Genomic DNA, 27,906 nt, shown 5'->3' with positions numbered 1-27,906 from the left:
GTGATCAGGCATTCGAACAACATGGCCGGTCCAGCAAACTTGATGTTGAAGGATCATTGTTTAAACACTGGTAGTCTTTGCTTCTTCCAAAACGCTAACAATAGTTCGCCTGTCTTCCCAAGTAATTTGCAGAATTTCCCGGAGGCAGCTTTGATGGAATCTTTTAAGAAGTTGGGAGTGGCATTTATAAATGGTCCATGTTTCACAGGCGTACAGTAAGGTCGGTAGTGCAACGGCTTTGTAAACAAGCATTTTGGTCTCCCTGCGAATATCCCGATCCTCGAACACTCTACCCTTCATTCGGGAGAATGCGGCACTCGCAGAGCTCAGACGATGTTGAATTTCAGCATCGATGTCAGCTTTTACAGAGAGATGGCTGCCGAGATAGGGGAAGTGATTAACGTTCTCCAGTGTCACACTATTAAGGGACTAGTTTGCATCTGTTGATGAAGCACCTTGGGGTTTTTTTAATATTAAGTGAGAGCCCAAGCTTTCCATATGCTTCTGCAAAGGCATTTAGGATAGTTTGAAGATCATTCTCTGAATGTGTGGAGACTACATTATCATCGGCATATTGAAGTTCTATGACAGAAGTTGACATTACCTTACTTTTTGCTTTCAGGCTACTGAGATTAAAAAGCTTTCCATCTGTTCAATATGTTTTCCACACCAGGAGGAAGTTTCCCCTCAATGAGGTGTAGAATCATAGCAATGAAGATAGCAAATAAGGTAGGGGCAATGACACATCCCTGTTTTACGCCTGATCCGACTCTAAATGGATCGCTTTGAAAGCCATTGTTATCTAAAATTGTCGCTGTCATGTTGTTATGAAGGAGTCGCAAAAAATTTACAAATTTATCAGGGCACCCAGGTTTCAGAAAGATAGTCCAGAGAGCAGTTCAATTCACAGTATCAAAGGCCCTAGTCAGATCAATAAATGCCATATATAAAGGTTGTTTCTGCTCCTGGCATTTTTCTTGAAGCTGTCATGCAGTGAAGATTGAATTGAATTGAATTGAAACTTTATTTTTACCCCGCCCTTTTTCCAAACTGGAACTCAGGGCGGCTTACAAATAAAACTACGTGTAGTTAAAAACAAAGAAAAACATACAATTAAAATGCAATTAAACTATGCACAACCTACAAACCATAAAAGGCACTTAAAAATCTAAAAACAATTTAAAATAATACAGATAATAATATAAAACATTAAAACAAGCCTTGTAAAGCCCAATCCTAAACACCTTCTATCCCAAAAGCCTGTCGGAATAAAAAAGTCTTTACTTGCCGACGGAAGGATGGCAAGGAGGGGGCCATTCATGCCTCCCTAGGAAGGGAGTTCCAGAACTTAGGAGCAGCCACCGAGAAGGCCCTATCTTGCATCCCGACCAATCGCACTTGCGAGGGTGTTGGGACTGAGAGAAGGGCCTCTCCTGAAGATCTCAGGGCCCGGGCAGGCTCATATAACTTCTAGACTGGATTACTGTAACGCGCTCTACGTAGGGCTGCCCTTGAAGACTGTTCGGAAAGTTCAGCTAGTGCAAAATGCGGCAGCCAGGCTGTTGACGAGGACCAATCGGTCTGCGCATATAACACCTGTCCTGGCTCGCTTGCACTGGCTACCTATTTGTTTCCGAGCTAGATTCAAGGTGCTGGTGTTGACCTATAAAGCCGTACACGGTGTGGGACCGCAATACCTTGTGGAACGCCTCTCCCGCTATGAACCTACCCGCTCACTTCGTTCAGTATCTAAGGCCCTCCTCCGGGTACCAACTCACCAGGATGCCCGGAGGACTGTTACTAGATCTAGGGCCTTTTCTGTGGTGGCCCCCGAATTATGGAACAGCTTACCGGAGGAAATACGCCTGGCGCCTACGGTTCTTTCTTTTAGGCGTCAGGTTAAGACCTGGCTATACTCCCAAGCATTTTAATGTTTAATGCTTTATGTTTATGTTTTTAGTTTAATGTGTTCCTTTGTTACTGATTTTATTCTATATTGTATTTTAATCTCGTTTTGTACACCGCCCAGAGAGCTATTAGCTATGGGCGGTCTAGAAATGAAAATAAATAAATAAATAAATAAATACAGGGAGATACGGTCTGACAGATAGCCTGGACATGGGCCGTATAGGGCTTTAAAGGTCAAAACCAGCACTTTGAATTGTGACCGGAAACAAACTGGCAGCCAGTGGAGCTGTTGTAACAAGGGAGTTGTATGTTCCCTGTAACCAGCCCCTGTTAATACTCTGGCTGCAGCTCTTTGTACCAGTTTAAGTTTCCGAACAGTCTTCAAAGGCAGCCCCACGTAGAGCACGTTACAGTAGTCTAAACGGGATGTAGCTAAGGCATGCATCACCATAGTCAAATCAGGCATTTCCAGGAATGGGCGCAGCTGGCGCACTAGTATTAAATGGGCAAAGGCACTCCTGGTCATGGCCAAGACCTGGGCCTCCAAGTTCAGAGCAGAGTCCAGGAATACACCCAAACTGCGAACCTGTGTCTTCAGGGGGAGTGTAACCCCATCGAGCACAGGCTGAATCCCTATTCCCTGATCTGCCCTTCGACTGACCAGGAGCACCTCTGTCTTGTCTGGATTTAGTTTCAATTTGTTCGCCCTCATCCAGTCCATCACTGATGCCAGGCACTGGTTCAGGACCAGGACAGCATCCTTGGCTTTAGGTGGAAAGGAGAAATAGAGCTGGGTGTCATCCGCATACTGATGGCACCGAACCCCAAACCCCCGGACAACCTCACCCAGCGGTTTCATATAGATGTTAAATAACATGGGGGACAAAACTGAACCCTGAGGGACCCCATAGGTCAATGGCCAAGGGGTCGAACAGGAGTCCCCCAGCACCACCTTCTGAGTTCGTCCCTCCAGAAAGGAATGGAGCCAACGTAACACGGTGCCCCCAAGTCCCATCCCAGCAAGGCGGTCCAGAAGGATACCATGGTCGATGGTATCGAAAGCCGCTGAGAGGTCCAGTAGAACTAACAGGGACACACTCCCCCTGTCCAGCTCTCTGCGAAGGTCATCCACCAAGGCGACCAAAGCTGTCTCTGTCCCGTAACCAGGCCTGAAACCAGATTGAAATGGATCCAGATAATCCATTTCATCCAAGAATCTCTGGAGCTGGGCGGCCACCACACGCTCTATTACCTTGCCCAAAAATGGAATGTTGGAGACTGGCCAATAATTTCCCATTATGGAGGGATCAAGGGAGGGCTTTTTCAACAAAGGCCATACAACTGCCTCTTTTAGGCACGATGGAATTCTGCCTTGTTGTAAAGAGGCATTAACTACTCCCCTCACCCACTCGGCCAGTCCCCCTCTGGCACTTTTAATGAGCCAGGAAGGGCAGGATCCAGCAGACATGTGGTGGCTCTCACCTCTCCAAGGATCTTGTCCACATCCTCGGGCTGTACAAATTGAAAGGAATCCATTATTATTGGACAAGCAGGAGCCAAAGTTACATCCCCTGAGACTGTATCAATTTTAGCGTCCAAGTTGGAGCGAATCTGAGCGACTTTATCTGCAAAGCGCTGTGCAAATTCTTGACAGCGGGCTGTTGAGTGGTCTATATTACCCTCCTGGGGGCCAGAGTTTAAAAGACCCCTGACCACTCGAAACAGCTCCGCTGGACGGCTCCCAGCAGATGCAATGGTGGCAGAAAAGAAAAGTTTCTTCTTAGCCCGCACTGCCATGGAGTAGGCCTTCAGATAGGCTCTAGCCCATGTTCGGTCAGACTCGCACCAAGTCTTCCGCCAACATCACTCTAGTCCCCGTCTTATTCGTTTCATCGCCGCCAGCTCCCTGGTAAACCAGGGAGCTGGTTTGGCTCCACTCCGTAAGAGGGGACGCTCAGGAGCAATCGTGTCCACCGCCCTGGTCATTTCCCCATTCTAGAGGTCAACCAGGGCTTCGACAGAATCACCTGCCGCGGTGACAGGAAAATCCCCAAGAGCCATCAGGAAACCATCCAGATCCATCAGCCTCCTGGGGCGGACCATCCTAATCGGTCCCCCACCCCTGCAGAGGTTCTGAGTCCCAGTGAGTCTAAACCCAACCAGGTAGTGATCTGTCCATGACAACGGAACTATAGAAAGTTCCTCCACACCAAGATCACCATCATCCCATCCAACACAGAAAACAAGGTCCAAAGTGTGACCAGCGACATGAGTGGGGTCAGATAATACTTGGGACAGACCCATGGTTGCCATGGAGGCCATGAAATCCTGAGCCACTCCTGACAGAGCAGTCTCAGCATGGATGTTGAAGTCACCCAATACCACAAGCCGAGGGGACTCCAACACCAACCCCGAGACTACCCCGGCTAGCTCAGGAAGGGAGACTGTTGAGCAGCAGGGTGGGCGGTACACCAACAGAATCCCTATTCTGTCCTGGCCACCCAACTTCAAATATACACATTCGAACCCCGAAGACTGTGGGAGAGGGCACCTGGTCAGGGGGATGGCATCACGATAGACTACTGCGACTCCACCTCCCCGTCCCCCCGGTCTTGCCAGCTGCTGCACAGAGAAACCTGGTGGGCAAAGCTGGGAGAGATTAACCCCCCCAGCTTCATCCAAGCAGGTCTCCGTGATACAAGCCAGGTCAGCGTGCTCATCCAGGATCAAATCCTGAATGGCCATCGTTTTGCCATTCACTGACCTGGTATTCACAAGCAGCATTTTCAACCCGGGGGAGCTGACACTGCAGCTATCCAGACTATTTGAATGGGGAGACAGTTTGGGGGAGACAGTTTGGGGGAGACAGTTTGGGGGAAACCATCACCCTGTTGCACTTCCATCTCCCCCGATGACATAATTGCCTCCCCACTCCATATCTCCCTCTGCCCTCCACAACATTAATGGCAGCCCCTTGGTTCCCATGCAGACATTCTAAATGAAACGAGTGCAGAAGATCTAATAATCTGCTGCCTTGCTTATTCATTGCTAGATCTGAAGAAACTCTATCATTCCATGCGAAATGAGGACTTGGGCCATGACTTGGAGAAACCCGAAGGTCCAACCCAGCACTTCCCAGTATGGCATTAAAATCCCCACACAGTATCAGCCTGGCATAGGGAAATTGTTGCTCTAGTTGTAATAGAGCATCGGCAAGAAGATCCCAAATGCTACCGGTGCCCACCGATGTAGCTAAGTTGGGTGGTATGTAAACGTTTACAATAATAAGTGATCCTGTGTGAGACCCCTCTAATCTCACCGCCAAAAAGTTTTGGGCACTGGTTAAATTAATAGAGTGAACTTTAACTGGAAGGTCCACGGAAATGGAGATGCTAAGACCCCCGCTGCCGCGGCCTTTGGTGTTAGTCCTAATGGCAGGAGAGGAGGTTTTAAAGCCGTTAATACACAGAGAGTTAGCTTGGGTTAACCAGGTTTCTTGTAGGCATACAATCTTGAATTCATGAAAAAAGGAATCTAGGTCCATGTCCGGGGGTTTGTTGGTCCAGCCCATGATATTCCAGGACAAGAGCGGTAATTGTCAGTCAGGAGTAATAACATCCAGATCCTTTGTAAAAGAGATACATCCATTTGCTTAAAGATGTTTAGGGATAGAAGTCGAGGTGGGATGCTCGTCTCTCACTAAGGATTGTGTATTGGCGTAAGTGTTGGAGTTTCCCTCCGCCTCATTCACCACCTCAGGCAGGGACAGATTCAACATACTAGGGATCTTTGCTTCCACTAGCAAGGATGGGGCAGTAAAAATGGCTCCTGTGGGAATTATAGCTCTATCTGGGAGAGCCGTATCAAATGCCACCGGGAAGCTGTTGTTAAACCGCAGGGTAGATGAAATATCAGGGAATGTTTTCGCACTTGCCTCATGTTGTTGAAGGGGGTCCATTAAAATCGGCTCATGATATTTCAGTTGTATGACGTCACCCCTTATATTCTCCTGTAGTGTGGACACGGCTCCCTTCTTGGGGGCTTTCGCATCTGATTCCCCTCCAGCACATGGCTCGCCAGATTGAGAATCCAGATGATAGCTATGGACCTTTACCAGCTGCTCTGTTAGTTGGTCCAATCTGCGCAGTATTTCAGAGTGGTCTTCTGGCGTGAGTGCTCCAAAAGAATGTAAGAGTGCTTGTTCCTCCTTGTCGAGAGAGTCATGGGCCCCTTCAGCAACTTGGGATATAGTTTGTAGCGAAGGGGATGCGTTCTCTTCATCTGATGTTAGCTGTCCCCTCCTCTGGCTCACTTCCGGAACTTCTAAGTTGATAAGCCAGCCTCGTTTCGACCAAGGATTTTCTTGATGACAATGTGGATGGGGCCACAGATTTGGAAATAAAGGTTCCGGCATGGCCCTATTTTCGAAAAGCCGCACAGGAGTTATGTTCAATTTAGCCAATTGATCTTTTGCAGACAGGATTTGAGTCACTAGGTGAGATGAGAAGAAGGTAACCACAGCTTGTGCTCTAGAGTCATTATGGTATAAATACTCCACTGAAGCTATATCCTGGGGCTCGAGCAGCAACAAAAGAGTGTCCTTTAATGTTTCCACTAGATGGTGTTTACGAGAGATTTGTGCAACTATCCCGTTGGGTTTGGGATAATTTACAAGGACTATTTTGCAGCGGTTCAGAGTTAATTTCCAGCTTGAGTTCTTAGTACTGGCATCCGGATACTGGTTGATCTTTTCCTTCCATAAGACCTCTTGCCACGGATCTTGTCTAAGAGCAAGAGGGTCCGGTATACATACAGGGAGGGCGGATGCTGGAATCAAAGAGGGGTCAGCGGAGCAATGATTAGAGTCAGATTCTCTCTGAACTGGAGGACAGCTCTTACTCGAATTCTGGGGGGGGAGAGACTCCCTTTTCTTCTCACCACTGTTCCCCTGGAAGGGTAGAAACCATTTTGATATTTGGGGAGGACATCCTCTGAGATCAGCAGGAGGTGATTTGCAAGGATCCTTGCAAGGGTTTTACCTGCGGTAGCAAGAAAAGAAATACCTCGATAGTTCCCACAATCTGTTCTATCACCCTTCTTAAAAAGGGTGACAATTATGGTGTCCCTAAAGTCTTCTGGGATCTCCTCCCTCATCCAGATTTTTTCAATGAGCTTATGAAGTTGTTGTGTAAATTCAGGCCCACCTTCTTTAAAGACTTCAGCAGGAATCCCATCAGGTCCACTAGCTTTGTTGTTCGCCATTTGACTGATGGCTTTACTGACTTCATCCAAATTGGGGGATACTGCAAGCTCATTTATAGTTCGTGGTTGTGGAATTTGCAAGAAGACCTCACCAGCCACAATAGAGTTACGATTAAGGAGATCATTGTAATGCTCTTTCCAGAGCAGTGCAATAGACTCTTTATCCTTAAGACGTTTGGTACCATCCATTGAACTTAAGGGATTTGTACCGTAATTTGTTGGTCCATAGATGGCCTTTGTGGCATTAAAAAAGCCATGTGCATTGTGAGCATCTCCAAAGTGCTGGATTTCTTGAGCTTTCTTTACCCACCAGGTGTTCTTAAGTTCTCTAGTTCTTCTTTGGACCTCAGCCTTTGCACTGGCATAGATTTTTTTCTTCTTAGCAGCACAGTTAATGTCTTTCTGTCATATCTGGAAGGCTTTCCTTTTCTTGTCGATGATATGTTCAATCTCACTATCATTTTCATCAAAGCAATCCTGATGTTTCTAAGTTTGGTATCCAATAGTTTGTTCACATGCTGCAATAATGGATGTCTTCAGTTTAATCCAGTGTTCCTCGACACAGGGAGTTCTGTCGGTAGATGTTTCTTGAGAGTTGTTTGAAAGCAGGCTCCCTTAATAGGATCTTGAAGGGCATGGATGTTCATTTTACACCTTGGTTTTCTTCCTTGGAGCCTACGTTGAGGAACAATATTAACGGCCATAGTGGATTGAATTAATCAGTGATCTGTCCAGCAGTCATCAGCACTCGTCATGGCCCTAGTGAGGAGTACATCATGATGATCTCTGGCACAGACAATTATGTAATACAGGAGAAGCCAGTGTTTTGACCGAGGGTGCTTCCTTGATGTTTTACATTTATTTTTCTGGTGAAAGTGTGTGTTTGTAATATCAAGATTATGCTCTGCACATTTAGTCAGAAGTAGAATGCCATTCTGGTTACTATTGCCAACTCCTTCTGTCCCAATGGTTTCTGGCCATAAATCAAAATCATGCCCAATTCTTACATTGAAATCGCCCAAGAGGATCATTTTATCCTCCTTAGGTATCTCTGATAAGATGGTGTCCAGCTGGTTATAAAAGTTTTCCTTGATGTTTTCATCAGCATCTAATGTTGGTGCATAAGCACTTAGAATAGTTGCCTGCTGGTTTTTGGCAAGTTTTAACCAGAGAGTTGAGAGCCGTTCATTAATGCCAATAGGAACTTCTGACAAGAGCTTCACAAGATTATTTTTAATAGCAAAGCCTCCTCCATGTATTCGTCATTCTTGTTCAGGCAGTCCTTTCCAGAAGAAGGTATAACCTCCTTTTTCTTCCTTCAGCTGTCCTTCTCCTGCTCTTCCGAGTTTCTTGGAGTGCTGCTATGTCAATATTAAAACGTCTCAACTCCCTCGTGATGACGGCAGTCTTGCGTTCAGGACATTCACTATCTGTATTATCCAGCAATGTCCGTATATTCCAAGTTCCAAAATTCAATTGTCTTTTGCAACTGCTAAGTGGTGACCCCACTGGACGCAGTAATCCAGTCAGGAAAGAGATGAGGCAGACTATGTTTAGGGCACCTTTTCTAGTCCCCTCCCCATACTGTTGGCATGCACAGAGCCAGCAGTTGGCCTCACAAAGTGGTAAGAAAGGGTTAAGCAAATAACGTGGCTCAGGTTGCTGCAATCAAACAGCTGCAGATACTAATGAGCTCAAGGCCCATAAAACAGCAGGAGAAAATGTGTGTGGTGTGGGGGAAATTTGGAAGGAGTTATCTGTGAGCGGAGGCTATCGAAACCGTTGCTGCCGGGGACTGTTGCTGCCGTATATGCTGTATGCTGAACGCACCAGTAAAGTATTCTTTGCACTTAGACTGCTGTTTATTATTGCTACTACCCTGTGTCTTGCACTACCACAAAAACTTCCGCCAACAACGGGTTATGGGCCCAGGCTGTGGTTTGTGAAAGCACAGTGGTGAAAGTAAAGTAAGTGCAGTGTACAAGAACGAAGGCAGTGCGTGGCAATGATGTCGTCGTATGCATCATTGTTGCCCCTGGAGAGGCTCAACGACTCCGATTATGCCAACTGGAAGGTCCGAATGGAGATGTACCTACGCAGAGAGGGAGTGTGGTGTGTCATAGAAAGGCTTCCCCCCACGGATCCACCCTCTGCTGAATGGCTTCGTATGGATGAGAAAGCCAAGGCCTGCGTAATCTTAGGACTACAGGACAGCCAGCTGCTCCACGTAAGAAATCAACAAACTGCAAAAGATGTTTGGCAAACCCTGAAGGACGTACATGTAAAGAAGACAGTGGGGAGCAAGATACGAATTGCTAGAAAGCTGCGTCACAAAGAAGGGGTTCCAATGCATGAACATTTACAAACTGTAAGCAGCCTGTTTTCGGAGCTGCAGGAGAGAGACGTGACATATTCTCCTCAGCAACAGGTGTACTTACTGCTATCAACGTTGGACGACACATGGAATGCGTTGGTCTGCGCTTTAGAGACACTTGATGAAAATAATCTTACTCTAGAGTATGTAAAAGGAAAACTCCTGGAGGAATGGGAACGCAGAAGAGAACAGACACCAACCAAAAGCTTTCCAGAGCCAAAAGAAGCAAGACGGAAAGCGCCTGCTGTGAGACTATGCTACACATGCGGTTCAGATCAACATCTAAGAAAACACTGCACAAAGAGGAAGAACAAACAGCCAAAGGAACTCTACCAAGTGCGTGTAGTAAGAGCAGGAAAGGAATCCAACCAAGCTGAAGAAGAAACGTTATGGGCAATAGACTCTGGGGCGAGCCATTGTATTGCGACACGTAAGACTCTCTTTCAAACATTAACCCCTGCATGTGAAAGCATCACCTTGGCAGATGGAAAAACCATAGAGATAAAAGGGAGGGGCACGTTGTATATGTCTTGTCTCAATACTCTATTAACAAACGTTTTATTCGTGCCTCAGCTTGAATCAAATATACTATCTGTTATGAGGTTAAACAAAATGGGCTATGATGTAAACTTTTCAAAAGGGGTGTGTGAGATAAAGAAATGTGGGAAACTTGCTGCTCGAGGCACTATAAGAAATTCCCTATATGTAATTGCAAAAACCCCAGAAAGAAATGCAAATGTAATAACAAACAAACCACCCCATAATGAATGCATTCATATATATCATAGAAGACTGGGGCATGCTTGTTATGCAACCTTAGCAGAAACGCCCAAGCACAGCTTAGACGTAAAATACAAGAGCTGTGAGAATTATGTGGATTGTAACATCTGTAGGGAACATAAATCAATTGCAGCGCCCATTGAGATAACTAGTAACATAAAAGTGTCAAAGGAGTTTGAGCTACTCCACATGGATTTGGCCGGTCTGTTCCGGAAATCCAAAGGCGGAGCCAGGTTTTACCTAATACTGGTTGATGCCTATACAAGATATGGCTTTGTATATTTGTTAAAACACAAAGCAGAAGCTGCTGCAAAAATTAAAAGCTTTATCAAATGGGTTGAGAATAACTCACTTCTTCAGGTGAGGCGGTCGATGTGCTGAACCGTTGCCTGGACGCGACAATGGACTGGATGAGAACTAACAAGCTGAGACTCAATCCTGATAAGACTGAGATGCTGTTGGTGGATGGTTTCTCCGATCAGATGGTGGATATATACCCTGTCCTGGACGGGGTTACACTCCCCCTAAAGGAACAGGTTCGTAGTCTGGGAGTCATTTTAGACTCTTCCCTCTCACTTGAGGCTCATGTAGCCTCAGTGGCACGGAATGCCCAGCTACGTCCCTACCTGAGTAAGGAGGACCTTACATCAGTAGTACATGCTCTGGTAACCTCGCGTTTGGACTACTGCAACGCACTTTACGTAGGGCTACCTTTGAAGACGGTTCGGAAACTCTTAAAGAATTAGTGGATTCTGTGAGAGAGGAGTTTGATGGGATAGGGAGGCTACAAGCCCTGGAGATTGGAACAAATGTGAAATTGGACAAAGATTTGGAGTTTATGGATGATAGAAATAAAGTTTACTGTTTGGAATTCAACGTTGTCTCTGAAGAAATTAATGAAGATTTTGGTGGTAAAGTTATCAATGTCTTGGATAATTTTCTGGACTGGAATGATGTGATGGAGCTTGACATAGAAAAAATCTATGGAGTTGGCTACAAATATGTGACAGTGGAGAAACTCTTAAGAGATGAGCCAGTGCATTTTCTAAAAAAGAAGAACAGAGATATGACTTTGCAGCAATATTTCAGCAACATATTCAGAATTCTTGACTGGAATGATGTGATGGGGCTTGACATAGAAAAAAATTATGGAATTAACTACAAATATGTGACAGAGCAGAGATGCACCCAGAGCAGAGATGTGACTTTACAACAATATTTCAACAACATATTCAGAATTGATGGCAAGGACATATTTGTGATGGGGGAAATTCCCATCAGACTCTTGTTATATGACTATGGCTATGACAGCAAGATCATCATGGGATACTGATTATGGATGAATGGATACTGAAACCACTGGATTTAACAGGATTATTGAAGATGGAAGATGGAATTAATGTTGATAATGGAAGAATGGTTATGGAAATTATTGGACTTAACAGATTTGACTAGATGGATTAATTGATATGTTTACTTGGACTATGGCTATGACAACAAGATTGAAGAATGGCTACTGAAATTACTGGACTTAACAGATTTATTGAAGATGGAAGATGGAATTAATATAGATAATGGAAGAATGGCTATTGAAATTATTGGGCCTAACAGATTTGAATTTTTTTTTTTTCAATAATTTTTATTCAGGTTTTCATAAAACATACAAGACAAAATCATAAAACATTCAAAGACAAAAAACAAAATCAAAAATAGTTAAACAAAAAGAAAAAAAGAAAAAAAAAACAAAAATAAAAAATAAAGAGTAAAATATTGACTTCCCATTTGTCAAAGATCAAATCAGTTATAAGTCTATAATATATAACAATCCTGTCTCTTAAGTCATATTATAAAATCACTTTCCTCCAGTAGTTATCTTACTTAATCATCAAATCTCATAAACATTACTTTATTCTTTCCACAAAAAGTCAAAGAGAGGTTTCAATTCTTTAAGAAATATATCTATCAATTTTTTTTTTCCAGATAAGCATATCGATTAATCCATCTCATTACTAATTATGATAATCTTGTTGTCATAACCATAGTCAAAATAAACATTTCAATTAATCCATCACATCAGAATCTGTTAGGTTCAGTAATTTCAGTAGCCATTGTTCTATTATCCCTATTAGTTCCATTTTCCATCTTCCATCTTCAGTAGTCTTGTTAAGTCCAGTAATTTCAGTATCCAATCTTCCATTATCAGTATTCCATAATAATCTTGCTGTCAAAGCCATAGTCATATAGTAAGAGTCTGATGGGAATTACCTCTATCCCAAATATTTTCTTGCCATCCATTCTGAATAGGTTGCTGAAATACTGCTGTAAAATCATATCTCTGTTCTTTTTTTCAAAATACACTGGGTCATCTCTTGAAAGTTTTTCCATTGTCACATGGCTGCAGTTAATTCCATAGATTTTCTCTATATTGGGCTCCATCACATCATTCCAGTCCAGAAGATTATCCATGCCATTGATAACTTTATCTCTAGAATCTTCATTAATTTCTTCAGAGATAACATTGAGTTCCAAACAATAGATTTTATTTCTAAAGTCCATAGACTCCAAATCTTGTTCCTGTTCCACGTTTGTTCCAATCTCCGGGATCTCCTCTCTCACAGGGACCCCTGTTCCAGTCTCCAGGATCTCCTCTCTCACAGGGACCCCTGTTCCAGTCTCCAGGGTCTCCTCTCTCACAAGGACCCCTATGTCTTTAATCTCCTGTGTCTCCAAACAATAAATTTTGTTTCTAAAGTCCATAGACTCCAAATCTTTTTCCTGTTCCACGTTTGTTCCAATCTTCGGGGTCTCCTCTCTCACAGGGACCCCTTCCAGGGTCACCTCTCTCACAGGGACCCCTATATCTTTAATCTCCTGCTTCATTTTACTCAATTCAATTTTCAGCTCCTTACAACCCTGTCGCAGGTTTTGTTTCGTTATCTCAATCTCATCCATTATTTTCTGAAACATAGTTATTTCCAGCTTCTCAGCCACTTTCTTAATTGCCATTTTAAAAGAAAAATATAGGAAAACCACTTCTTATTTCAGCAACAATTGGGTTAATACTCCAAACTTGGTGACATCACAGTATAAACAGAGCAGACAGCCTTATCTCTCCATGTTTAAGTAAACAAAATGCAGTTCCCAGGATCGAAACAATTAATGGCGGTCGTCAGAAAACAGATTCGTCAAAATAAAATAGACCAAAAAGAGAGTAGTCTCAGACAATATAATATTCTTCAAAATAAAAATCTGGAATAGAAATCCCTCTTCTGTGTATATCTTTAGAATGCAAATCCAGGACAGCTTTTTGCAACAAAAACAGAGATAAGCTATTAATTAATGAGTAGCAGAGAGAAGTTATGGCTCCCCAGTGAGATGTCAAAAACCGATCAATCTGGCAAATCTCTTTTAAACAGCAACAATTTAAGTCAAGTAAAAGAAAAATATAGAAAGAAGGGTGCTTGCCTGTTAGTGCGTTCTCTCTTAGAAGATAAGATGAACGTTCGCTTTTCCAGATAGAGCTTGTTGTTAAAAATCCGTCCCACCTTCGTCGGCTGGACCTCGTCCCATAAATTAATGAGATCTGGTCGTCCCAACAAAAATAGGCTTTGAGGTTAATCTCTTCGTTTCTCCCTACCCGGGAGAAGTTTAATCAGTCAAAAAAAGAAAAAATCTGACTGATATATCTGAATAAGCTTCTTTTGAGGCAGGAGCCCGTCTCAAGAGCAGGCACAGGCTAAGTCACCCTTCCCGGAAGTCGGCCTAACAGATTTGAATTAGATGGATCAAGCGACATGTTTATTTGGAGAAAAATTGAAAGATATATCTCTCAAGGAATTGAAACCTCTCTTTGACTTTTTGTGGAAAGAATAAAATAATGTTTATGAGATTTGAGGATTAATTAAGATAACTACTGGAGAAAAGTGATTTTATAATATAATTTTAGAGATAGGATTGTTATATATTGTAGACTTATAACTGATCTGCGACAAATCGGAAGTCAACATTTTATTTTATTGTTTAATTGTTTTTGTTTTGTTTTGTTTTGTTTTTTGTCTTTGAAAATTTGAATAAAAGTTAATGAAAAAAAAAATGAAGACGGTTCGGAAGCTACAGCTAGTGCAAAATGCGGCGGCCAGACTGCTAACAAGAACTAAGCGGTCTGAGCATATAACACCTGTGCTGGCTTGCCTGCACTGGCTTCGAATACGCTTCCGGGCCAGATTCAAAGTGTTGGTGTTAACCTATAAAGCCTTATATGGCGCGGGACCACGATATCTGTCAGAACGCCTCTCCCGATACGAACCGGCTCGTACACTACGGTCTACTACGAAGGCCCTCCTCCGGGTCCCGACGCATAGGGAGGCCCGGAGGGTGGTGACGAGATCTAGGGCCTTCTCAGTGGTGGCCCCCAAATTGTGGAACAGTCTCCCCGAGGGGGTACACTATCATCTTTTCGGCGCCAAGTTAAAACCTTTCTCTTCTCTGAGGCATTTTAATCTTAGTTAAATGTTTGTAACTTGGTTTTAGATTGTGTAGTTTTTATATGATTGTTGTATCAGATTCTGTAATTTTATTGTATTTTATGTTAACCGCCCAGAGAGCTATTGCTAGTCGGGCAGTATATAAGTTTAAAAAATAAATAATAAATAAATAATAAAGTTTGATAAAAAGGTGGCTCAACTGTACTCGGACCAAGGAGGTGAATTCTTGTCACAAGGGCTGCAAAACTTCTTAGCAGAGAAAGGGATAAAACATTCCCTGACAGCCCCCTTTTCACCCTCTCAGAACGGTTTGGCGGAACGCCGAAATCGATACTTACAGGAAATGTCACGTGCAATGCTTAATGACTCTGTATTACCCTCAGTGTTTTGGGCGGAAAGCCTAATGTATGCAAACTATGTTCAGAACAGGCTTTATACGAAGGCAGTCAATTGCAGTCCATACGAAATGTTATATGGATGTAAACCAAAGCTAAACCACATTCAAGCGTTTGGCACGACCTGTTGGGCTAACATACCAAAAGCCCAAAGAAAGGGTAAATTAGCTGCAACAGCACTGAAGGGGAACCTAATAGGCTATGAAAACGGAGCGTTCAGAGTGTGGGTGCCTGGCAAACAAAGGGTTATTGTCAGTAGGAGTGTTTATGCAAACGATAAAGCATGGGGAGACACAGAGCACTCAGACATGATAGATCTAGGAAGCACAGCTTCACAAAACAGTGCAGTAAAACCTCAAGCGCTCAGTGAAGCAGAAAAAGAAAGCAAACCTGCCATAATTAAACAGGAATGTGCAGAAGCTGACTCGGCTGATAACAGAGAGCCGACAAGCAGCACAGAGGCCAGAGCAGAGCAGAGTAGTGAAGAGCAACAGCAAGAAAGCCCAGAGCAAGAAACAGGACCACGCCGGTCACAAAGGTCCAATTTCGGGCAACCACCAGAAAGATTTACAGTGTCTGTTATAAAAGAGAGTAAGGGTAATATAGAGCCCAAAACCTATGCAGAAATGCAAACATTACCTAGCATAGACAAAGGAAAAAGGCAAGCAGCCACACATAAAAACATACCTACCCCTGTAACAAAGAAAACACATACACCAGAGGAAGATGAATGGACAGCACAGGACTATAGAAATTGGTTTATAATGTTGGATGGGGGAAGGGACTGGATCGACCACATAGAAGACAATGTCTAAAACTTGTGTCTAAAGTCCCTGTAAATGTACCCGTGTTGTGTAAATTGAACCGTCAATAACAATGTAACCATATGTACATGTATATAAGTGAACTGCAACATGCATGAATGTATTGTATTGAAATATACCACTGTATAGAAAATGTATAGAAACGTAACCACACCCTGGTGTATATGGCTAAAACGCTTTGTTGTGTTTGTGATGCCAAGTGGGGACTGTTGGCATGCACAGAGCCAGCAGTTGGCCTCACAAAGTGGTAAGAAAGGGTTAAGCAAATAACGTGGCTCAGGTTGCTGCAATCAAACAGCTGCAGATACTAATGAGCTCAAGGCCCATAAAACAGCAGGAGAAAATGTGTGTGGTGTGGGGGAAATTTGGAAGGAGTTATCTGTGAGCGGAGGCTATCGAAACTGTTGCTGTCGGGGACTGTTGCTGCCGTGTATGCTGTATGCTGTATGCTGAACGCACCAGTAAAGTATTCTTTGCACTTAGACTGCTGTTTATTATTGCTACTACCCTGTGTCTTGCACTACCACAAAAACTTCCGCCAACACATACGGGGTGAGCAGAGTGGTTCCTGAACAGGACTGCTCAGTCGTGGATATAGCTGCCGAACTACTCAACTGCCTCGGTCCTTGAGCCAAGACGACTGAGTCTGTATCCACCACCCATGTGCCAGTCCATGACTAGGGGCTTCCAGATTTCACAGTCCTGCCCCCGTCGCCATTCGCTGATCGCCATGGGACTTTTGGTTTGGTTTGGTTGGAAAACGCCTGTGCATGAATTTGTTTTATGTGGGGAGATCGGTGCACAACGATCAAAACACAATCTTGACAGAAAAAGGCTTTGATCCAATGGCATGGATACCACGACGATTGGAAGTCTTTTATCTGCTGCAGCCTTCATCCGCCTTCACAGCTGTTGTAACATACACATTGTTATCCTCCACCTGTTCTGCCATTGAGGATATTCCTGGATCGTTCGTCTGGTTCCTCTCCCTTGATCTTACCACCATGGGTGGCCCTGCTGGGAGTACATGACTCCCGACGGCATTGCTCACAGGGTTCATTGGCACATGCAAGCCCACTCACCACTACAAGGTGATCCAGCGAGGGGTATGGGATCTATTCCTGTGCAATCATGGCTAGGATAGGTAAAACTGACCATGGGGGAGGAGGAGGTGGGAGGGAGAGTAGAGGGAAGGAAGAAGGGGGAGAGGGGAGCCGAAGGAGTGGGAGGGAGGAAGGGATTGGAAGGGGAGAGGGGAGGGTTGAAGTAAGGGGGAGGGAAGGGACAAAAGGGAGGTGATGGGAGGGAGGAGAAGGGGAGAGCAGGTTTGATCATTTGCATGAATAGAATATGAACAGGGCATGACTAGGGTTTTCATTGTAAGCAGTAGTCAGAGATGGTTTACCATTGCCTTCCCCTGAGGCTGAGAGGCAGTAGATAGGTAAAACTGACCATGTTGAAGGAGGAGGGGACAGGGCAGAGTGGAGGGGAAGGAGCAAGAAGAGGGGGAAGGAGGGGATTGTAAGGAGATGGGGGAAGGGACGGGTGAAGGAAGGGAGAGGGAAAGGGCAAGAGGGAGAGGGTAGGAGGGAGGAGGAGGGGACAGCAGGTTTGATCATTTGCATGCTTTTTGAGTTCAGTGGGATTTACTCCTGTGCAATCATGCTTAGGATATGTGAAACTGACCTGGGGGAGGGGCAGGGGGGAGGAGGGCAGGAAGGGGAGGAGAGGGGGAGGGGATTGAGTGGGTGGGCACTGGGCAGAGGGGAAGCCCCTTTCCTTTCCAAAAGGAAAACCTTGTGAACAGTATCATTCTTTTGCAAGGTTTCCCCCACCTTTTTATTCTAAAGCAGGCGCATGTAGCCTTCCACCCAAATTTAAACCAAAGCTGTCCTTGGCCACATCCACACCAGATCTTTATTTCACTTTAGACAGTCATGGCTTCTCCCAAAGAATCCTGGGAAGTGTAGTTAATGAAGGGTGCTGAGAGTTGCTAGGAGATGCCCTGTTCCCCTCACAGAGCTTCAATCGGAGCAGCTGACTGTTAAACTAGTCTGGCCACTGGAGCTCTGTCAGGGGAATAGGAGTCTCCTTTCCCCCTGATTAGCCAAGCCAAGCGGCTGTGAGTCTGGCTTTTAGAACACTGACAGTTGGTTCTTACTGAACATGCCTGACATAGTCATTGAGTTCAAGCCAGCATTTCGTAAATTAATTAAAAATCAGCCAGGCATTTTTAAAAATTTTAAACTGCAGAAGATGAAGGTCCGAGTATGGGGCAAGGTTAGTAATAGGATTTCAGGTACCCTGTGAACATGGCTGATTTTTAATTAATTTCAACAGATTATGAGAACTCTGACAGAAAAAAGTCCAAAAGGGGTCTGTTTTTTTTCTCTCTTTTTACACTTAACTCTCTATTCTCTCTGACTGTTTTGTGTATCGCCATGAAAATTTTGAGGATTGTTAAGCAAGTGTTTCTGATTTCAGGACTATAAGTTTTGTAAGGTTTTGTTTTGAAATTAATTTATGGGAAGGATCAGAATGGCATGGGGGGTATTTTCAATTTAACATTGCGGAATGCAAAAAATCCATGCTGTATAATAATGCTGCAAAAAAATCGTGGCTGTATAATAAAGGATGCTGTTCTTTTTTGTAAGTGCTGAACTGGCTGAGGCTAGCTAGAAAATTACTGCATGTTTTAACATAGCTTCCTACAAAAGAAGAGCCTTGCTGGATCAGATCTAGGTCCTATCTAGTCCAGCATCCCCACAGTGGCCAACCAGATGCCCATGGGAAGACCAAAAGCAGCACTTTGTCACTCATGTTCCCTAGAATCTGGTATTCAGAGGCAAACTATCTCAGATCCTGGAGGTAATATACTCATCATAACTAGTACCAGGCCAAGTTCAAGATTCTGGCTTTGGTGAACAAAGCCCTATGCAGCTTGGGGCCAGGTTACCTGAAAAACTGTCTTACCCCTTATATACCCAGTCGATCACTATGCTCTGCAAGGAGCGGACCTTTACTGTTGTGGCACCTACCCTTTGGAATTCCCTCCCGTTAAATATTAGACAGGTGCCATCTGCGTTATCTTTTAGACATCTACTGGAAATCTTCCTCTTTCAACAAGCCTTCTAAGTAGAGAGCTTATCCTAGCCTGAATTTATGTTGGAATTGCTTTTAAAGCTGTTTTTAAAGCTGTTTTTATATGTGTGTGTGTGTGTATTTTAAAGCTGTTTTGTTTTAATATGTTTTAAAATCTTGTTTTAAATATTTTTTAGTGTTTTTGTTTGCCGCCCGGGGCTCCTTCTTGGATGAAGGGCGGGATATAAATGTAATAAATAAATAGCCACTCATAGCCTTATCCTTCATTAATTTGTGTAATCTCTTTTTAAAGCTGTTCAAGCTGGTGGCTATAATCACATTTTGTGGAATCAAATTCCACAGCCTAATGTTGTACTGTGTGAAAAAATACTATGCTCTTACTTGCTTTATCTTGTACCATTTAATGAAGTAATGAAGTAACATGAATTTGAAATGTGGAGTTGATTTGGATTCCTGCATTGAGCAGGGGGCTGGACTTGATGGCCTTATAGGCCCCTTCCAACTCTACTATTCTATGATTCTATGAAATCCTCACTCCTTGCTATTAACTACAAATATTAATGAAATCTCGCTTGCTCACTCTTTGAAACATTGTTCTAAAGCATGGCCAGCTATCACTCTGACAGTTGTTACTGAGTACCCTAAAACCATTTCAAACATTTGAACACTTACTTCTCAACTCAGGCTCATAACTGAGTGAGCTTGGCTTATGTACTCTATATCGCTTCAATAGTTTTTTGTCCCAGGCTCCACAGTTCAGAGGATTTCCCAAACGTAAAAATTCCCTAGTGAAAAATGGAGAAGGAGGAAAAGAAGAGATTTAAGTCATTTGTGTTCTTTTTCATTTGATTAGTGCAACAGCTGCTACTTGAACATGTGTACATGTTTAAATGTGTTTGAATACAATTCTGAAAATAAAAAGGCAAAACGTAAAAAACAAAAATTTATGTAAATCTAAAATATTTTTGTTGTGTTTACACTATATATAAATAGCTAGCATTTATCTAGAATCCTTTACAAAACATTTTATTCTACAGGAAAGAACTATTGTGAATAGCAGAACTGTAATAATCCATATCTACTTCACAGTATCCACGTGGTCTTAGGCATTATGGCTAGCAGGAGTCAAAAGCCTCTTGGCATAGTTATGTTTCCTTTATTAGGAAACATAACAGATTGAGAAACAGATGATGATATAGACACATGAACCATCAATTACTGGGTTTCAGATGCCATCAGTTTGGACAAACTAACCGATTATCAGAATCATAACTTAGAAGCTCTTCTTAAGACTCTCAAGACAAACAGCTCTCTTCTTCATTTTTACCAATACTTTTTTTACAGCTCATAAAGGCACAGAAGACTGAATGTGTAATGAATGACAAAAACCTTCAATGTGATTCTAAACTCCAGGCAGACAGAAAACAATTGAGCTGCTTTCTCTTGTTAAAATGCATCCAACCATTAAAAACAATTAAATCTAGAATACACTTTTAAGATTGCAAATAGCCACCTCTAGAGGGGTGGACATGTTAGTTCTTTGCAGCAAAACCAACAAGGAGTCTTGTAACATCTTAAAGACTAACAAATTTATCATGGCATAAGCTTTTGTGGACTACAGTCCACTATCAGGTGCATGAAGTGGTACAATGAAGTGTATCATTGTCTATCTTATTGAGTTTAAAATATATTGTGAGTTGCCTTGAGAACTTTGATTAGTAGGAAATACTCCATAATAAATAATCAAATAAATCCTGAATTTCAGGTGTGTGTGTGGGAACTGTAAATAGTGAACTCAGAAGGAAATGAAATGCAGAAAAGTACAAACAGTGATAATTATATTAATAATGATCATTCTAAACAACAAAAGCATAACAGTTGTGTTGATAATGCAGATATCCTGGCATTGGTAAACTAAGCTGCAGAAGTGAGCATATTCCCAGCTGTGCTTTGGGGAACGACATGCACAGAACACATTTGAATATGCAATTACTAGGGATAGGCAGGTATGTAGATCACTGCTTCTACCTGTGTAGTGCCCCTGGATAAACTGGCATTTCACACTGCCATATTTGAACTACTTAAATAGTTTTCAATTCATCATAATTCAACTTTTTCTCTCTCTCTCACCCTAAAGGATGAACAGCAAAGCTTAGGCTTGTATCCAGTGCAGCGCTAAGTAAGTGTCCAGTCAGTGCAAGGATTTACACTTGTGCTACCGATCTTCCCCCCTCTCCTACCCCTCTACTTCATTATCTATGTGCTTAAAGCAAAATAAGCATTTGCAAAAGTGACAATACGCAAGACCTTTTTATTAAAGTGGAGATTGTCCCCATGAAGGAAAGAAGTCACATGTCAAGCAGTTTTGAATGTTGACTTATTTAAAGAATTTTCTGCTGTGCAACAGACCTATCTCATTCCCTCAGTACTATGATAAACTGCATTATGGAAGATATGTAACTTAAGAACAATCTGGATGAGTGTGAGAATATTCTTGCTCACAAGTTTAATATCTGACTCATTCCTCTATCTCTTTGAAAAATCCTCCATGCCTATACAACACAATACATTAATATCTGTGATCAACCAGACATGAATTATGAGGATTTGAATTAAACCAACTCTTCTCACGTACCTCAGCACCATTGGTTCCAATGCCTGAGAAGCCAGCCTTTCAAACATCCTCTGGAGTGGGGGATGCAAAGAGTGGTCCTCATCAGCAAGAGCAGCACTGCACCTCTGGAGAAGTCGTGCATGGAGTCCAGCTTCACACATGACTTGCTGATTTCTTTCGGCATGCACTAGCGATTGCAAGATGTTGGCCACTGCAAGCTGAAGATCCAGGGCATGCTACAAATTGTTCACAACCATAAATGAAACAAGGACAAAACAAATATGTAAGAAAACACTAAGGAGAAGTGTGCAATGCACAGTTATTAACAACTGTATATATAAGTAAAATGTATGGTATGGCATGCTGATCTCCTGTTCAAAGAAAGAAAAGTAAAAAATCCCATTGGACAACCACAAGATCTTTTGTATACTTAAAGAAGCCGTTTGGGTCCTGGTTGATGAATGAATGAATCTTTATTGTTCAGAGCCATAGGCCACCACAATTAAACAGGCATAAAAAAATAGAAAATACATATTAAAACAGATCATATTACAATGATAAATTCAGATTTTCATTTAATATTTTACTGATAAAATCAACTTTAGCCAAGAACATTTATGCCATACTTTATAAATTGACAGAATGTTCCACTCACTTATTTTCACGGTATCCACTGACAAATACAGTCCTGTCATCACATAGGCCTGTACTCAGGTACCGTGTACTCTGCTTATGTTGTATATGCTTGTACATTTTTTTTTTAAAATAAACCCAAACTAATAATAACAGGTTTGAAACGGCAAGTTGCTGCTATTGCTGATGTTGGCTTTTTCAATATAGGTAGCAGAGACTATCAAATGATGGGCACCAGTTCTCTCTGAATGCAGAATTCTCAAATGGGGAATGTTTTTCTTTAATGGCTGCAATCCAGTGCGCTTCTTTAGGAACACACAAATACATGGATGTGTCCAGTGGGACTACTGACTTTTCGTTTTTACACCACACACCCTCATGTCATACCATAAACTCCCTCCTCTCTCATTTCAAAAGTGCTTTGTCTGCCATGTGGCAAAGGGAGCTACTGTTCTAGAAACAGACCAAAAGAAAAAAAAACATAGAGCTTCTTTGATCAGGTGGAACCTGCTGTGCTGTTCATTGGATTCTGGCCAGTAACTTTACAGATTCAAATTCACTGCTTCCTAATAGAACTCAAAATTAACTTCAAGATAAGGCAATTTAGATTTAAACAGGTACTAGAAACCCCAATGTATTCCTTTATTAGTTTTCTTCTAGCACTTAAACTGTATATTATAGCATTTAAGCGGTATATTTGAAAGGGTTCTCACTTCTGGCTGTGAAGCTGACCCAACAGAGACTAACAGGTCCAACATAGAAAGCATAGCTCCAGGATGGATGATGACAGCATCTGAACTCTGCAGAGGCACAGTTCCTTTGTGCGGTTTCAAATCAGCAGGATTTTTAGGAGAGAATACTGGAGGTGCTGAATTACAATGATATGCATGCCTAAAGAAGAAGAGGAAAAACAACAGACCTTTAAATCACCTGAAACATAAAGTTTTTCTCAAAATACAGCATTTGGATTAAGTATGCCAAGGCCTTCATATAAATGTTCTACAAGTAAACTAGTAATCTTCTATTATTTGCTTTCCATAATATAATTCTCCAGGTAGTATCTTCTTTTCAGATGAGAAATATGTAGTTAAAGAGTACATAGATACAGCCTGCTGGCTTTTCCAGAATACTAACTTACAGCAACACACTACTAGCATCTATGGCTATAGAGATGAGCCTGCATGCAGTATGGCAACCTCTCTACAGAAATCAGATAGCATACAAAAAGAGCCACAGATTGTATTTTTCAATCACATGATTTTACGGCCCTGGACCAGTGCCTGGATTCAGTGGCGGGCTTGATGAGGGCCAATAAAACGACTTTGAATATTAGCAAGATGGAAGTGCTGTGGGTAGGTGGTTCCTAAGTCTGGAAATTGGTCAACTGCCTGCTTTGGATGGAATTGTACTACTTCTGAAAGAGCAGGTTCCTAATCTGGGAATATTCCTGGATCCATCTTTGTAGCTAGAGACCCAGGTGACTTCTGTGGCTAGGAGTGCCTTTTACCAGCTTCAGCTGGTAAGACAGCCAAGGCCATTTCTGGACTGAGATGGCCTGATCGCTACTGCCCATGCAATGACAAACTTCAGGCTGGATTACCATAATGCACTATATGTGGGGCTGCCCTTGAAGTTGGTCCGGAAGCTACAGTGAGTACAAAATGTGGCAGGATGACTATTCACTGGGGCAGGTTATCACCATGTTACCGCACTGCTGAAAGTATTGCATGGTTGCCCATTAGCTACTGGGCAAAATTCAAGGAGCTGGTTTTGGTATACAAAGCCTACAGCTTGGGATCAGGATACGTGAAAGATAGTCTTACGCCTTATATACCCAGTTGATCATTGCGCTCTGTAGGTGAGGTACTCCTGCAGATACCATCTTATCAGGAGGTCCGTTTCACACAACATAGGAAGAGGACTTTTGGTGCTGTGGCACCTACCCTGTAGAATTCCCTCCCCTTAAATATTGCAGGCATTGTCTATGTTGTCTTTTCAGTGCCTAATGAAGACTTTCCTCTTTCGACAAGCCTTTTAAGTAGAGATCTTATCCCAGCCTGCATCTGCGCTGGAATTGTTTTTAAGATATTTTTTTAAAAAGATGTTCTGTTTTTAAGATATTTTAAAGATGTTTTTAGTCTTTTATCACTTGCTTGCTGTCCTGGGCTCCTTCTGGGAGGAAGGGCAGGATGTAAATTTAGTAAGTAAATAAATAAATAAGATGCTCGGCAGCCCAGCTGAACTATAAACTTAGCTAGTAACACGAGGTTATGCTTCGGAGTATGTTTAGATCTAATGAATGCGAAATACCCAAGGAAACATAGTGGAAACAGAAACTTGCATTACATTCCCACATCTGTTAAAGAGTCCCCTTATGCCTTTTAAATTACAGGAGAATTTAGATGGATGCCTTTCTTCAGAACTAGCTAGGCCAATTCTACCTATAGTATTGTCTCAGAGGAGTGCTCCCACCTCCAAACAGAAGTTGCTCTGCAATCTACCCCTTGTAAACAGATTTAATACATACCTATCCCCTACCTCATCTCCACACACACTGCTTCACATTCCAGTAAGAATAGCTCTTGGCAGCACTGCTTGCAAACCTCTTCTCTATCACCAAAACTATGGCATTAGCTCAGTTTGGGCAACATTATAGCACATAGGGCTTTGAAAGAAATTGTTAAACACAACAAGATAATGATGCTTTGGTCTTAATAAAAGGGCCTTACTGGTTTGAAAAAGTCACAGTAGTGCCAGACAGTTGGATGTGCACATTTGTCACCAGAACCACACACACATTTTTTTTAGTTATCAACTTTGTGGGTCACAATTTTCTCTAATAATCAAGAAAATGTATTTTTCCTTAGAAAAAGAGTTCTGACTATATACAGAAGCCAACCCAGTCAAAAGGGCCTTTGAATGTTTTGCAACTATAAATATCAGTAGATACCGTATATTCCGGCGTATAAGACGACTGGGCGTATAAGACGACCCCCAACTTTTCCAGTTAAAATATAGAGTTTGGGATATACTCGCCGTATAAGACTATCCCTGCTTATGACATGCAGGTACTTAGCAGGAAAACTGTCACTTATAAACTTATAAATATTAATATTTGGATTGTCCAGTTGTTTTGTTTTTGTGCCTAGGAATTACCACCAAAAACTGGGGAAAGATGTGAGAAATCTTTTTTTTAAAAGCAACATTAAATGCCTAGACTCTAGTTTCCAACACTATGGAGTATTTATTGATTGATTAAGAGAATTTATATCCTGCCCTTTTGCTGTTAAAAACAGAGCTCAGCACAGCTTACAAATATAGTAAAAACAATTAAAATACACAATCAGAGAAAAACAAGCCAAAATGTTAGGAAAAGGAGTCTTTCACACCACATGCTCAGTTCTAAATACTGTTGCAGCAAGTTTTACAAGTTCCTCCAGTATTCCACTGGTGCAGGCACTCAGACATTCAAAGTACTGTATGATTCTTAGGTTTTATAAAAGCAGAGCTTTGCTTAACTCAAAATTTCTTCTCCCTTTGATAACCACATCTACACAGGTTCCACCTCCATACTCAAAATGAAACTGAGCCTGGAAGTGTACAACAACCCCACACATACCTTGCTAATTCGATTATCAATGCCAGGATGTCTGTCTTATCGACTACTCTCCTGCTCACACACACACACACACACACACACACACACACACACACACACACACACCGGGCATCATGAAAGACCCAGTCCTGGGCTCAGAAAGAAAATAAATATCTGGTCCTCTTCAAAGTATTGAGAAGCCTCTTGTTTTAATTGAAATAATAATTATAAATTCTTGTTCTTATCACTAATGGGAGTTAATTATCTTGCATATGCTGCTGTTGCTTCTATGGCTGTAACGGAGTGAGGTTAAAGATAAGTGAAATGCAAATAGGAAAAAAAAATACAGAAGGCAGTAACACTTTCCTAAATGTAATACCATACCAACCACAACAAGATTCCTATAAGGCAAAAAACTAAGCATCTCACAACCAGTCAGGATTCCTAACCAAAAACCAAAAATAGGATAAATGAAGAAATATTTATATAAGCATAACTATCAAATATATTTATTATTTACACAAACTGTAAAGATATTTATAGTGCAATCCTAAATTTATTTATTCAGAAGCAAGTCCCAGCGTATTCAATGGGGCTTACTCAAACAGGGACAGAAATGCAACCTCAAGTGATAAGCAACTTCATTCACACAACCCAAAATTCCGAATCATGCCACTTTACACTGTTTTGCAACTGTTTATTCTTGTTTTTATGGTTATTGGGTTTTAAATGGCTTTATTTCTTGTTGTGAGCTGCCTTGGTTTCCAACCCTACCTCACAGGGGTGTTGGAAAGACTCCATACACACACGCACACACTGCAGATGTATAAATACATACAGCCCATATAATAGTTTATTGTCAAACCAATTGGTCATTGCAGAAAAATCAGTATTAGTTTTTAAAAAATCAGTATTAGTTTCCTACAGAATAAAAACTGCAATACCTAAGTAAGCCCTGCCTACTTGCTTTAAAATAGGACTGGGGGGGGGCAGAAAGAGAACACAAACACAATTCTTTTTTACATTCACTCCAAAGTCCCATTGATTTTCAGCACATTCATAATCATGTCTACTCAAAAGTAATTCCTACTGAATTCAATAGGATTTACTCTGGACATATGGGATTAGCACTGTTTTTACCCCCAAAAGCAACTATTGGGAAGGTTTTCAAAACACTGCCCAGGATCTGACTCCTACACACAACAGGGGGAAAAACTGAAATGTATATACCTACCCAATTTATGAGATTTTCAGATAAACAGGAGGGGAAACCACCATTTTCTGGCCTCGCAATGAAGTTTTGCAGACACTGCCACCAAACAAACACTTCACTGATTGGCTGAAATCCTGAACGGGCGGGGTTAAAGCTACGAAGTGCTATACAGTAGTTTAAAAAAAGATTTAACCGGGGGGGGGGGGGATGCCTGACGTTTTTATATATATCTCGAGAACCGCACCACCTAGAAACTTAATTTTTTTTTTAAATGAAAGCTGAGAATCCGGGCCACCTAAGGGGCTAGCCGGGCACCGGGTGGCATGCTTAGAATCCGGGTAAAACCCAGCTATCTGGGCAATATGGCAACCCTAATAAGACGACACCCGGCGTATAAGACGACCCCCGACTTTGGAGAAGATTTTCCAGGGTTAAAAAGTCATCTTATATGCCAGAATATACGTAGTTTTCTGCATTGGAATAAGAGTTTTTCAAGCATCCAAGAGGATTTTCCAACTGTTTTACACAAATCTTAACTAAAAACTCCTTAAGAAAGATCTTGTTGTCTCAGGTCTCTACCTTTCCAACTGAGCTTTTAAATATTGCTGGTAATGCTCTGTTTTACAAGAATTATCAATAATTCATTGCAGTTAAGAAATACAGCAATAATATGAAAGAAACTGATTTTTTCCCAAGGAATAGTATACAAAATCTGTTTT

The 27,906-nt window shown here is 42.1% G+C and overlaps 1 protein-coding gene across 4 annotated transcripts in view; it reads right to left on the bottom strand.

Moving 5' to 3' along the window:
• The window catches only part of WDFY3 (WD repeat and FYVE domain containing 3), a 241,145-nt gene that overhangs the window by 104,089 nt on the left and 109,150 nt on the right, over positions 1–27,906 (bottom strand). For all 4 annotated transcript variants that reach the window (XM_061583316.1, XM_061583318.1, XM_061583317.1 and 1 more), the window contains 3 exons: positions 23,090–23,267; positions 21,765–21,979; positions 19,802–19,914 (listed from right to left, as the gene is read on the bottom strand). In XM_061583316.1, coding sequence (XP_061439300.1) covers positions 19,802–19,914; positions 21,765–21,979; positions 23,090–23,267 — 506 coding nt within the window. The remainder of the gene's footprint in view (positions 1–19,801; positions 19,915–21,764; positions 21,980–23,089; positions 23,268–27,906) is intronic.

The sequence above is a fragment of the Rhineura floridana genome, chromosome 9, assembly GCF_030035675.1.
Source record: "Rhineura floridana isolate rRhiFlo1 chromosome 9, rRhiFlo1.hap2, whole genome shotgun sequence".
Classification (NCBI taxonomy): Eukaryota; Metazoa; Chordata; class Lepidosauria; order Squamata; family Rhineuridae; genus Rhineura; species Rhineura floridana.
Note: the sequence above shows the minus strand (reverse complement) of the source record. Positions and strands in the feature narration are given on the sequence as shown.